Raw genomic sequence first — 14470 nt, forward strand, 5'->3', positions numbered from 1 at the left:
TATATATATATATATATATATATATATATATATATATATATATATATATATATATATATATATATATATTTCCTTCATGTGAGTGTTGTGAATAATTCACATAGATTAAGAAAATTTATTAGCATCATTTGATTGTATTAAATTTATTTTAAAAATCTATTAGAAAAGATGGTTAAAAAGTGTCGCAATATTTGAGTAGGTACTAACACACCCATGTAGTTGTTTGAGATATTTTTCTCTCAAATGCAATAACTAATGAAATAAAAATATGAGACACAGAAGAAAAAGTTGAACGATTAGTCCATCCGTTGACAGTTAGATATAGTATTTAAACAATGAAAAATGCAGATCAAATATTCAAAAAATTATATCTTTTTTTTTTCAGTCTATATATCAGTTTTATTTTGAAAGGGAGTATGACCTTCTTCATCTTCTTCATTCAAAGCAAGACTTTGACGAGATCTGTCATCACTTCTTCAACGTTGCGCCAACAAGATCGAGAGAAAAAAATTGAAATAAGATTTAAACTGAAACTACTCAATCTTAGATAGTTTTGTTAATCATACAACAAAAACGAAGGACGCGTATTTTAATTAATAAAATAAAAAACATCATGATGAAATGAAAATACGGAAGTAATTATTTTTGTGTATACCACGTAAAATAAGATTTATACCTTCAAATCCCATATCTTGTAGCATATTTATTTTCATTTTTCGTTAATTTTGTACTTAAAAAATACATATTTGCAATTTTATGATTGAAATTACATTGAAAATTACAACGCAATGAAGTAGTTTCTCTACTTTCATTTGCATATTAAAGAGGTGAAAAAATAGGAAATAAAAGTCGTTCAATTGAAATAAAAAAGAAAGACAAATAAAATTAGATGAAACTCGCTGTGTTTTTTGTATTAGTATTGGTGAGACCGGCTGCTTTTAAAAACGTATTTCCATAAACCAGTTTCTTTCTCCATCTCCATACATTTTTCTTTTTCATTTTTGTTTAGATTACACAATTCAAAGTCACTTTTTAATTGTTTAACATAAAAACTACTTTTTGTTTCTCAAAAAAACTTAGGAATTACACAAATCAAAGTCCAGAAATATCTTTTGAATTATACAATAAAAAGTCAAATAAATCCTGAACTGTACAACCCGAAAAAGACTAAAAAAAAATATGAATGCAGGAAGAAAATTATGGAGGAGCTGATTATATATAACCATAACGATTAATAATCTTGTGGCAGTCTGTTTCTCCGGAAAGGAACGATTAATCGAGTGTTTATTTTATTATAATCTATATATTAAAAAAGTACATTGGGGTGAACTCAATCGTTGTGTTCTGATAAAACTTTAAAATGTTTGGCAAGGGTTTTGGTCCTCAAATGACCAAATAAGATATCACATGAATATAACTAAAACCAACAAGGAACCACACAGTTACAAAGTTCAACTTTTGCTCCCGGCCACTATAAATTTAACTCGATCGCCATGGATTTTCTCCATAATAAAAGGCAGTTCCAACCATGAGCGCTACTGTAGCACCTTGAACAACCACACGAGCCCTCATTAACTTCTGACCTAACTGAGAATTACCTTGTCTAAAACTGATCAAGCCAGCTGTGAGAACACCAGCAGTAACAAGTGCACCTGATATTAACACAAAAAATTTAACTAACATAAGTTGAATCACCAGGACAAGACAGTCATACAAAGAATAAGCTCCAACCAGCGCCAAACAGAAACACAAACATCAATACACCCCAGATTACAATTTAAATTTGAAATCATCAAATTCCTTGTTTCTTCCTTCGGAAACGCAAACATATAATTTTATCTGCATATTCGCATGCAGAGTGAAAGAGGATTTGTTACAAAGGGAGGCCCTGAATGCTACCATTATGCATCCCATGTTCTTCACATTTTGTCAATCTTTAAAAACAACTCTTTTCCCACTATAAAAGTGAATTCTAAGCTCAAAGTTACAGGAATCAAACACCCAAAATTAGTTGATTCAATTCAAGCATTGCACATAAAGTTCAGAACCAAGGTAAATTTCTTCCATTAACATATAAATCTTCGTGAAGTAATGGCAAGGTAATCTAAATACTGGTAACAGACATATAAGCAGATTCGGCACATCAAGAAACCAATTAAATAAGTAATTCTTAGGTTTTCAAATTATGCCTCACACATACGGCCGTGCAAATTATAATAATAAATCTATAAACTTTGATTTTTTTTCTCATACCCTCCAACTTAAGACCATACCAGTAGCGTATCACTCACATTTTGTCTTTACCCTCTTTTGTTACCGCAGTCCCAAGTCCATACAACAACCCTAGATCATACCACTTTTCCTTCCAAACATGGAAGATAGGCCCCTAATAAAGTCATATACAACAATTTCTCACTCCCCAAGTTCATCCAATATCTATCTAAAACAACAAATAGTTTCCCTAATTATAAACCCTCTGAACCTTTCTCTACATCAATCTCCTTCCAGTGAAAAAAAGGACGGAAAGAAATATTGACGAATGAAAGACGAAACGAATAATAAATGAATATAACAAATGAAAGATGCAGATTATTGCATTTGAAAGCGTAAAATTGAAATGGAGAGGTTTTTACCAATGGGGACAAAAGGGTTCCGGACTCGCTTCTTCCCTTGTTCGAGAAAATCTTCAGACATGTTGAGAAGAAAGGAAATCGAAGTGAAAATTGAGCCCTAATTGAAGAAACAGGAAGAAGGTAGATGACACCGAATCAATGAATATATGGAGATGGATCGTGACCTTGGGGTGTGCTTGGACAAAACAATGCCACATAGCATTTTATTTATTTAGGAATACTCCCTTATTTATTTTATTTTATTTTACTCGCTTTATAAAAATCATTTTAAATTTTTGCTTTACAAACTGTGATCGTTGCATGTTACATAACCGATAAATATATTAACATTAATACTACTAAAAGTAATATTCTTAATAATATTTAACTCTACAATTATTAATGTATTGTACAGTCCATTGGTGCATTGGCCTAAATGACCAAACTCAAGCGACCACATGCCGCTAGTTATGGATAGACTTTATAATAAAGTTGGAGACGACTGGTCCATCGGTCGGATGAATTAAACACATTTAATCATTCAAAGTTACTCATCTATAAAAGATAACTCGTCAGGCCGTGTGACCATCGGTCGATCAAGCAGAAATCCTGGATCAACTAGCCATATTAATTAAAATAAAACAAGTTAGTAATCTCAATTAAGGGATCATTGGGCCGTGATTAAGGAGCCCTAATTATAGGCCCACACCGGAAACTATAAATAAGGACCAAAGTTAGGTTGGTGAGAATATTTAATTCACATTTATTGTAACAGTTATAACTATCAACCGATCGGCCTTAAAACTGACTTATCTTTAGACAGGTACATCGATCGCCTGTTCGACCCTTCGAGGAAGAAGGAAGATTGCATAAATAGGAGAAAAAAGGTAATTTAAGTGTTGACTGTAGGTACTTGATCCCTACACTCGAAACAATTAATAATATCATAGAAATGAGTATTGAGTGGTATTTTTGAAAAGAAAAATAGTAAGAGTAAATTAAGAAAGTGGTAGGATTATTTTGGACAAAATACAAAATGGGTGGTTTGAAATGATAAAAATTTAACAAAATGGACATCTATCAATATTTAAGGATGAATATATGAGTTTCAACGATACTAAATTTGTATATATTGTTAGTAGAGTTTCATATAGTATTATTAGTATATTAGAAAAAATAGTATCAATAGATTTTCTTATATTGTTAGCAGATAGTGAAAAATAAAAGTTATTTTTTGTAATTATTATTAAAATAAGGATTAAATATGTTTTTAATTTTAAATTTAAACATAAAAATATATTTGAGTTTTTAAATTTTAAATAATTTTAACAGTAATCTAAAATTGTTATTTATTTAATTTCAAAGTGTGAAAATCAAAATATTTTAAAATTAAAAAAAATCAATTTTGAATTTAAATTTAAGAATTAAAAAACATATTTAATCCTTAAAATAAAAAGATATTATTAAATTTATAAACAATATAATTAAAAAAAGTTATAAATGATAAAAAGATAAAATTATTTATATTAATAAAAATAAAATTGGTAATATAAACAAAATAAACAATTATTGAACAATTCCAAAATCAATTATTGAACTATTACCAAAAACAGTTATTAATATTTTTTTATAATAATTTCTCTGGAAATTGTTATTTATTCTCTCTAAATCAATGTCACTTCTTCTATCCACCTTTGCAAACAAATAATTAGAAAATAATAAATATATAATTAATTATTTAGAAGTAATATGGTATGGTAAAATTGATAAAAACAGCTGCTAGTGACAAACTATTTTATTAGAAAATAAATTAATTGTAAACTAGTTAGTAAATATACAATTATATACTTATATAGATTTTTTTATTCATAAAAAACTTGCATTTTTTAAATAATAATAATAATAACAATATATTGTTATATAATTATAATTTTAGAATCTTTAAAATAATATTTTTTATTAATATTTTTAATACTTTTATTTATTTTACTAAAGATTGTATTATTTTATTCATTCTAACGATTATCAATCAATTTTTATTTATTTTCTTTTATTTTATTTCACAATTTAAACTAATATTAAAAGAAAATTATTTTTACAATTTCGCTATGTTTAGTTTTCATGTAATCAATCAAACATTCATTACTTCAAATATATGATGGTAAATATTTTTTTAATATAAATTTCATAAAAAAAAAATAACCCGACAAATATTAAATATAATGCATTGATTATTTATTTTGATAAAATTGAAATTTCTAATAATAGATAAAAGAAATTAAAAAATAATAAAATATATTAAAATATAAAATATAATAGTACAAGAAAATTAAGTAAGTTACAAGTAAAAAGTTAATTAAAATACTTTGTAATTTACAAGTTGGAAGTTCTTAAAATAGACTATTTTAAAATACTTATCAAATTTTTTTTTGTAGAATTAGTCATGTTCACTGTTAACCTGTCAAACATATGTTAGATTGGTCCAATAACCTAATATAAAAAACAATTGAAAATTTTAATTTGCCTACCAAAAGACAAAATTGTGAATTTTATTTTTTAAATTTCTCTAAATATATATATATATATATATATATTTAATTATATAAATATTTTTTTGAATATATTTAATTATATAAATATTATTTAAATTTTTAATTTAGTAAATTAACATCATTATTTTCTTTACTTGTTAACTTTTTAAAATATTTAAATATTAATAATTTAAATTATAATGTTATTATAAATTTTAAAAATAATATAATGTAAAATATTAACTTTTAAAAGAATTTTAATTTTAATTTATAATTAAAAAAACAAGAAGTTAATGTATCCTCTCGTCCATCAATTTGTCGGTTTAACGATGGACGAACTTTATAGATAGCTTTAAAATGGAATAAAATGTTATATGCATTGAATTTGTAAAGGAAGAAATATTATTATTGTATATTTTTCAACTAGAGAAAGTGACAATTTTGTATCTCTACAAAGATTGGAAAAAAGTATACCTCATTCTTTTATTTTATATATTAATTAGCCAATATCTGATCTATTATAACTGTTTTTTTCTTCCCCCACGAAAAAACACTTTATACCCACCTCTGTTGAATTTGTGATTTTACTATGTGGCTCATGAATAATTGAGATAAGAAAAAGAATAAGTAAAAGCTATAAAATATGAGATATTTTCATGATACCACCTACTAGAAGACTTGCAGAAATTTACCCTTCCACTTACATTTTTGGTGCATAGTTTTTCTTTATGAACTAAGAGTCATTCTAATCATCATTTGGTAAAATAATAGTACTTTCTAATTAATATCTAGTTTTAAATTTATAGGTTGATTTTTAAAATGATAGATATTTTTTTATATGATTTTTTTAAAAAATAATTTCACAAACTCAATAAATATGCTAAATGAAGAGTTAGATAAATGTGATAGTCAATTATTAACTAATTAACTTGTGAGTATAAACTAGGGAAAATATAACTAATAGTACTTCGTACAACGAAAACATTGATTATTTTAATAGAAATTAGAAATGTTAAAACTAAAATTGATATTTTAGTTGTGTAAGATTAAAACGTTTTAAATTCATTATAATATTTAATATCAGTAAAAATATTTAAAAAATTATTTTATAATATAAAAACAAAATTTTATAAATTTGAGAATTAAAATAAACGATTATTAAATCTTATGTATAAAAAATGCAGATGTATATATATATATATATATATATATATATATATATATATATATATATATATATATATATATATATATATATATATATATATATATATATATATCACTGTAATTACTATTTTACAATATTAAATTAGGTGATACTGACTAATTATATACACTACTTTTAGATGCAGACATCCAACTAAGAATCTACCACGGTTTATGTTTTAGGTTTTTATTTTGTTGTTTAACACACATTACACATTAGTAAAGTTATGGTAACTATTATTCATCATTAACTGAAATTATACATACTAGAAGAAAGAATCACCCCTTTATCTATGTTTTTTTTTTAATAAATAAAAACTTGAATAGTAACATCTCAATTTTAAAAACTTAAAAACTTAACATAATATAATTTTTCACTCTGGTATAACATGAATAGGTTATCTAGTATAAATTATATTAATACAGTTTTATAAACAATATGACTATAATAATATAATATTTATACAAATAAAAAATCAAACATAGCTTTATACATAGGCTAACCACTATACTATAATAGCTCTCCATTATCATACTCCACAAGTGCAACAAAAACATGCAACCACATACGCTCCTACCAAACAAGTGATCTTCACAAAAGAAAGATACATAACACAATATGATGAAGGATTGACCCCAACCAAGGATGGAGGCAAATGCTTAAGAAGACTAAGCATGTTTAGAAAGGAAGTTCACTAATCCTTCATCCCTTTCATTTGTGTTTGCTATTTTTGATTCCCTAAGTTGACTTAGTTGAATCAACTTTAGTTGACTTGTTGACCTTTGACTATGTTTGACTTGTTGACTATAGTTGACTTGACTTAAGCAAACATGCTAATCTATGTTTATTTGCTTTGTAGGTTAATTAGGAGTAAGAAAGCAATGCTAGGTGGCGCATGGTGATTGGGGAGCATAAATGATGTGGAAGAGAGAGTAAAGCAAAGGCATAAAGCATAAAGAAAAAGGCATAAAGCAAGTGTACCTATGTACCTTTGGTCTCCTTTGTTTTTAGCACACTATGACCACTTTCTAGAGACATATGAGACACATTCTTGGTCTCTTTTTGTGCTAGAACGAAATTAGCCTTGCACACACCATAGTTAGCTCTTTTGTCTCTCATTTTTGTAACCTTATTTGACCTAGTTTCTAGAAGCTAGGGTTAGGTTTTTGTAGAGACATCCTTAGGTATCTTTTATTTGCTTAGAGGCCCCTAAACTCTTCTATATAAGGGGTGCTCCTAGACATGTAAAAGGGTTGAACATTTTGAAGTAAAAACACTCTTGTGTCTCAACCATTTGTGAGAGTTTCCTCCTTTGGGAGTGAATACTTTTAAGCCTTATCTTGCATAGCAAGTGGCGGCACACATCCACTCATCTTCAAGGTTGCCATGGCTTCTAGCCTAACCTTGTAGTGGCGTGCTTCTCACATTTTTACCATTTCTTTCCTTTCCATTTTATGTTTTCTACTTCCTTTAATTGTTCTTGGTTTTCTATGGTTTATGTGCCTTCCATTTCCTTTTTATTTTGAATCAATCCATCATCTTCTTCTCTTGAGCTTTGTGAAAGGAACCTTCACATCTAGATAGCTTGCTATCTTAATGTCCAGTGGGGATTTCACTTAGCTTTCTTAATCAACTCACACCATATTCAATAATCTTAAAAGGAAACAAGATAATCCATCATCACAATACAAAAATACAGAAGAATAATAAGCTAATGTTCAAAAGATTGAAAAGATCAAATAATACAGTAATGATCATACAAAATCCATCACTCTATTTCATATAAAGAATTATAACTACAACTCAATTATCCGGATACAAGCATATGTCGAATCCTGGTAAATTGTGCACTTGTGGTGGCATCCAGTGCTCTATAGAGTGGTAGACAATACCACACACAAGGTTAGTCTGTTAACACCTTTTGGTCAAGGTAAAACCCCTAGGTTAGGACATTATACTCCATTCATGCTCATCAGAGCGTCAGGATAACTTCCAACCAAACTCCTAGATCAATGCTTACACTACAACAATCACTACTAATTCTCCTTGAATTAGTATTAACACATCCTCATCTCATATCATATACCAATCATTCATAAAAAAATTACAAAACTTCCAAATTTAAACCAACTAATATCCAATTCAAGTACTAATCCACTCGCTTAGCGAACATGTCATCTCGTTGGGTTAAAAGTACATTCTTGCCAGCGATAGACTACTTGTGCAACGAGTTTATCACTGGAGCTCTAGAGGAAAGTTTTTCCAAATAATTTGCCCAGTGAGTATTGTCCTGTCCAACGAGTTAAGAGTCAGTAAACCCTAGATTTGAAACTCGTCCAACAATAAATGTTCGTCCAGAGGGTATGCATAATTCTGCAGTTCCAAGGGCATTTCTAAACTTTTTCTAGACCTTCACAAATACTAAGCGCATTCATAATCACCACGTTTACACCAAACATCCATAACATTTGACCTCAATTAAAATCCTAAACATCAACATTTCCAAACAACATCGTCTAAAACTTACATTCCTCACCCCTCTTATATTATTCCACATCTCAAATACCACAATCGATCACAACACAACTATATAATTTACAATTTTAACATGTTTATGAATTAAAACAGTAAAATTAGCTTCCTTTACCCTGATATCATGCTTAGACAGTTCAATAAACGTCAAAACACCTCTAACTTCACAGGATGCTCTATCTACAAATCAAAACATTACAAGAATAATTGAGACATACTGTGATGATCATTTATTAGTAGAAACTCATACTCATGGTTACAAAGACGCATGCAAACAGAAAAGAACTCACATGCAATAGAAAATAGAAATAGACCAAAAAAAGGATGGAAACTTAACTTACACGGATGAAAAAAATGATCAGTACAAATTGAATAGCTCGTCGTGAAAATCATTCTTACGATTTTAGTTCTTCAGTCAAATGATCAGGGGGACAGAACTTTAGATAGATGATGTATTTTAAAATAATAAAACTATTTTATAAAGATTCTATTTATATTAAACCTTTTAATATTAAAATAATCGAGTTTCTATATTTTTAAACCACTATCATCACATCTAAAATACTATCTTTTAGAATTTTACATTTATGATTAAAATATATTGTAATAAATTTAAAATTGTTAATTTGACATCAAACTTAATTTTAATTATAGATGAATTAATTAATATAAAAATTTAAATTCATAATAAACTCGTGTCATATGTGTTCATTATATCAAATTTTATTAAAAAGAAAAATGGTGAAACTATACTAAAATTGTGATAATATTATATCACGCACATAAAACAAATATATTATAAAAAGAAAAAAAAGGTCATGATTTCTTTTATGAATCATTTCATATCAACCACATCATATACTATAAAAATCTATAAAAAAACGACAAATTTATTAATATATTGAAATATTTATCATTATTAATCCTATAAAAAATATTTTTTAAAGTCACATGGTGAAACTTAATAGAATATATTATATAGTTGAAGGGTGGTTGGTTGTTGATATTTTTTGTTATTTTGCTGTATATTCTATCAGAGGGTCTGTTGCTTTTGTGGCATCACTCACAGAGATTGAAGAGAAAAAAAAAATAGTACTGTGGCAATAATGGTGGTGTGGTAGGGAAAAGGTGTTACTTGAAAATGTGTTGAATAAAAAGACAACATTTATGGTCAGAAACGGGAAAGGGTGAAATGGGAGTTGGAGGAAGATTACTGGAATGGACTCCATTTGTAGCCATGATAATGGTGGAGTGCCTTGACGTCGGTCTCTCCACTTTAGGTAAAGCCGCCATGAACAGAGGAATGAACCATTTCGTCTTTGTTGTCTACTCCAACGCCCTTGCCACCCTCATTCTCCTCCCTCTCGCTTTCTTCTTCAACAGGTACCTTCTCCTCCATTCACGACTTTAACAACCTTTACCAAGTTACACTCTCATCACGCACTTTTCAAAATCGCCTTAACCTTCAACTTTGCAACTTTGCAGAACCATGAGATTGCCCCTTTCTTTCGCTCTTCTCTGCAAGTTCTTCCTCCTAGCCACTCTTGGGTATGTATGTACGTATGTGTCTATGTAATTACATTTTTACTTATTTTTCCTATTCTTTTGCAAGGAAAGTTTATGGCTTGACAAAATTGTAAGCATGTATGCAGCATAACTGTTATGCAGAATTGTGTTTTCACCGCCATTGACTACAGCTCTCCCACTCTTGGATCCGCCATGAACAATTTGACTCCAGCTATCACTTTTGTGCTAGCTGTCATCTTCGGGTACCCTCTCTTTTAATCAGATTTAATGCATGCTCTATATCTTTATAGTTTGATTCCTATGTGAACATATTTTTTTAAATCTATTATAGTCCCAGAATTGCAAAATTGTAAGGACCTAAACAGATTAAAAAGTGTACATAGAGATATTACAGTGAATAGTTTTTAGGTGTAGAGATTAAAATTTAAAGAACTACAACAATATTGAAGGTGTTTTCCAGAACAGAATGCATTCCAAGACATGGTTTGTAATTGTGTTTGTGACTCGAGTTCAATGAAATATATGTTGTTACTTTTTAGTTGTTGCACTGAACATAAGAACTGGAACTAAGATAGTGAAACCATATTGGATTATTTTACTGGTTTATTCTAGGATGGAGCAGTTGAATATTGGAAGCTCAATAAGCCAGATCAAGGTCACAGGCACAGTGCTATCCATATCTGGAGCATTACTCGTGACCCTTTACAAGGGCATTCCCATCACCAGCTTCCGAATTCAACACTCTCCATCGAAACCATTGTCATCTTTGTTGGCTCAAACCAGTAACTGGGCAATTGGGGGTGCCTTCTTTGCCACTGCTTCTGTCTCTCTTGCACTCTGGAATATTACACAGGTGAGATCGAGGCCTAGTTTGGTTAGATATTTACATCACTAAGCTAAATTGGAGCAAAGGTCTTCAATTTTTTATTTTTTTTCTGATTTGGTTGAACTTGTTTGCAGGCAGCAATTCTTAAAGGATATTCGTCACAGTCAACCATATTAGCCTTCTATTGCCTGTTTGGAACTATCCAAAGTGCAATACTGTCTCTCATTGTAGTCAAGGATTCAAATGACTGGAAAATAAGCCCCGACATTGAGCTCATCTCTATATTATATTCAGTAAGCACATAAAAACACCCCAAAAACTAAAAAACTAAGAAAGCAAGCACACAAAAACAAGCTGCAAACCATTGAGGGTTTATTGCTAAGCTCATTCCTCCTATGTGGAAAACAATATTGCAGGCTATTATAGGAAGTGTGGTGTCTTTTTCAGTAATGACTTGGTGCATAAAAAGGAAAGGACCTATTTTTGTTAGCTTGTTCAAGCCTGTTGGGATTGCCATTGCTGCCTTTTCTAGTGTCATCTTCCTTGGTGAAACGCTTCATATTGGCAGGTAACTCTCATTTCCAAAACTATCCACAGTAATTGCATACAATGGCGGACCTCTACTAGCGTGTGCAGGTGCACCCCTGGTTTTGTTAAAATTATTACTAAGTATCTAAATAAATTTTATTTTGTCTTTCCTAATCTTATATATTTGAATCTATTGGTCTGTTACTTTATGATAGTCCTGTGTGTAGTTAAGAATGTACAGATATACTACTTGACTTGCTTGCTTCCAATGACTTAAGATTGAAGATCCGCCACTGATTTATGATTTAAGATTCGGCATTGCATGTGTAAAATTTGCTTTGCTGACAGTGCTATATATTTGTATGTTGAATTTGTTATGTGTGTTTCCCTTCTTTTAGTGTCCTAGGCGCAGTGATAATCGCCATAGGATTTTACACAGTGATGTGGGCACAATCCAAAGAGGAAAACGAAAAACGCCTCCAAGTTGATGCACAATCATTGCCATCTTCTGAAGCGAGTCCTCTACTGGAGACAATCACGTGAAAGCGGTGTTTTAGCATAACCATTTACTCGTGTATACTAGTTTAGCTTCATCAATGTATTCAGCATACACGAGTGTGGTGAAAGAATCTTTGTCTTTCAGCAGAGTTCTTCACCAATATATATAGTTATTTTCTGCATTACTGCTGTGGTGTATATTACATAGGTGAAAGTAATAAAAACTCTTTACATTTGATCCGTTTCTTCACAAATTAAAACAGGATAGTGTTTCAAAGATAAACTAACTAAGCGTAAGGTAAATCTTGCATACCAATTTTTCGTCCATTTCAAAATGAGGATCAATAGCAGTAAAACGTAAGGAAACAATCTGGCTGAAAGGTAAAAGTCAAAGCCAATACATTTACATAATTGTTATCGGATATATGCATATAATGATGCAAAATCTGAAGAAAACAGTAGTAATGACCTAAAATGGCGAGTAATTACAGCTAAACAAATTGATATCATTTAAAGTGCGTAAGCAAAAGAATGTACCTTACGCCCGCATGTTCTTTGAATCTTGTTATCAATACACAATGGTATTTTATGCCGAAGAAGTAGGCTTAGTGAAAAAATATAGAGGATGCATCCAATTTATAGACGTTTATCTATCAGAGTTTTTAACGTTGAAACTGATGTGAAATTCATTACACATACTAATTGGTAACATTACTTTGATAATATATTGAGTTAGCATTCATAAATGGATCGCATGATAACCATGTAAAGAGAAGAAAAATAACTGAAAATGTATTCCCGTTGCAAACAGAACGGATTGAAAATGTATCTAATTATTTATGTGCTATTCATAAAAAGTATATGCTCTAACAAAACTTGATTCATTTATTTATTATCAAATATATGAACATGTTCATTTTTCTTCTAATAATAAATATTATTTTCTATGTATCACAGCATAGTTCCTTTAACAATAAATATTATTTTGCATGTCTCATAATATATTATTAAGTCTCGTATCTTAAACTCTTAGTTCTAATTATTCTATGTCAATTAAATGCATTTTTTCAAATTAAATAAATATGTGCATAAATAAAAAGAAAATGAATAAGAGGTTTAAAAATAATTATAATGATTACAACTTCAATAACCTAGCATTTGAGTCCACGACTACCTAGATATAAAACTTTTTAACCGAAGACATGGTGAGATAGCTTCAAAACAAAATACAAATCCAACCTCTTTAGTGGAAATAACTATCAATGTTTACTTTTTACGATTCTAGGTTATAATTTCATAAGCTATTATAAAAAATTATCATCTTTTAGTCTTTATACAGTCAAGAAAGATGGAATGCGAGTAAAATATACCCTCCAAGCTATCAATTTATAGCGTTAATACAAGCGTTAACATGTTTGTATTTATGTATTTTTTAAATATTTATGATATTATATTAGTAAATAATGATACTCTAATGTTATTAAGTTAATATACAAAATAAATTTATATTTATCAAAAGTAAAGTGGAATGAATGGAGAAAAGAATAAAAAAGAATTGTTAATGAAGAAAAAAAGAAAGAAAAAAAAATAACTCTTAGGACAGTTTTATAGAAAACATGTAAAAGAATAGTTTACAAAAGTAATAATAAATAATTTATTGCAAAGAATAAAATAGAAATAATAATTATACACACAAAAGAAAAATCTTTTCTATCTTTTTTAGATGTAGTCATAGAAGACGCATATAAATTTTTAATTCAAGATGTTACATTTCAACCCTAAATCCTAAACCTTTAATCCTATCACGTAAAATTCTTTATTCATAACTTTTCAACAATCAACGTCTGAACTCTTATTATATCTTCTAAATACAAATGCCTTTGGTGCAAACCTAAGCATATACAAGATTTTTCAACGACTAAAACAAATAAAATACTTTTCATGTACTTTTGTTCAAGATATTTTTCAAGCACATACCTAATTCAAGTCTATCACCTTCACCCTAGGAACCTTATTTGGTAATAAGTATTATACGTTAAACCTTTCTAAAACTTTGCCTCTTTGGTGACGTAGGTATCTTGATGAAAATCCCAAAATATAAGCTTAGACGACTATTAAAAAATAACATTATACTAGTGAATAAAAATTTAAATTTGTCTAATAAATAAATTTTATCTCCTAATCATATAATTATGTTATCTCTTTATCT

General features: G+C 28.9%; 2 protein-coding genes across 2 annotated transcripts; one reads left to right on the forward strand and one right to left on the reverse strand.

Moving 5' to 3' along the window:
* Positions 1-1253: 1253 nt before the first annotated feature.
* On the reverse strand, positions 1254-2846 carry LOC114178124 (RING-H2 finger protein ATL48-like). The gene is made up of 2 exons (XM_028063851.1): positions 2634-2846; positions 1254-1652 (listed from the first exon to the last, which is right to left on the reverse strand). Exons 1-2 carry the CDS (start codon positions 2692-2694, stop codon positions 1480-1482), a joined length of 234 nt encoding a protein of 77 aa, XP_027919652.1. The 5' UTR covers positions 2695-2846; the 3' UTR covers positions 1254-1479.
* Positions 2847-9942: 7096 nt separating this feature from the next.
* On the forward strand, positions 9943-12499 carry LOC114176688 (WAT1-related protein At5g40230-like). Its single transcript, XM_028061800.1, has 7 exons — positions 9943-10265; positions 10368-10430; positions 10535-10651; positions 11022-11262; positions 11370-11528; positions 11652-11803; positions 12162-12499. The coding sequence occupies exons 1-7, from the start codon at positions 10075-10077 to the stop codon at positions 12304-12306; spliced, it is 1068 nt and encodes a 355-aa protein (XP_027917601.1). The 5' UTR covers positions 9943-10074; the 3' UTR covers positions 12307-12499.
* The last annotated feature ends 1971 nt before the right edge of the window (positions 12500-14470 follow it).

Source organism: Vigna unguiculata, chromosome 3 (assembly GCF_004118075.2).
Source record: "Vigna unguiculata cultivar IT97K-499-35 chromosome 3, ASM411807v1, whole genome shotgun sequence".
Lineage (NCBI taxonomy): Eukaryota > Viridiplantae > Streptophyta > Magnoliopsida > Fabales > Fabaceae > Vigna > Vigna unguiculata.

What these genes read in the sequence shown, in the direction of transcription:
- LOC114176688 (XM_028061800.1), top strand. Translation starts at nt 10,075, where the DNA reads ATGGGAGTTGGAGGAAGATTACTGGAATGGACTCCATTTGTAGCCATG. An exon ending in GTGCTAGCTGTCATCTTCGG is followed by an intron (nt 10,652 to 11,021) that starts GTACCCTCTCTT and finishes GGTTTATTCTAG; the next exon opens with GATGGAGCAGTTGAATATTG. An exon ending in TCATCTCTATATTATATTCA is followed by an intron (nt 11,529 to 11,651) that starts GTAAGCACATAA and finishes ACAATATTGCAG; the next exon opens with GCTATTATAGGAAGTGTGGT.
- LOC114178124 (XM_028063851.1), bottom strand. Translation starts at nt 2,694, where the DNA reads ATGTCTGAAGATTTTCTCGAACAAGGGAAGAAGCGAGTCCGGAACCCT. An exon ending in GAACCCTTTTGTCCCCATTG is followed by an intron (nt 1,653 to 2,633) that starts GTAAAAACCTCT and finishes TGTTAATATCAG; the next exon opens with GTGCACTTGTTACTGCTGGT.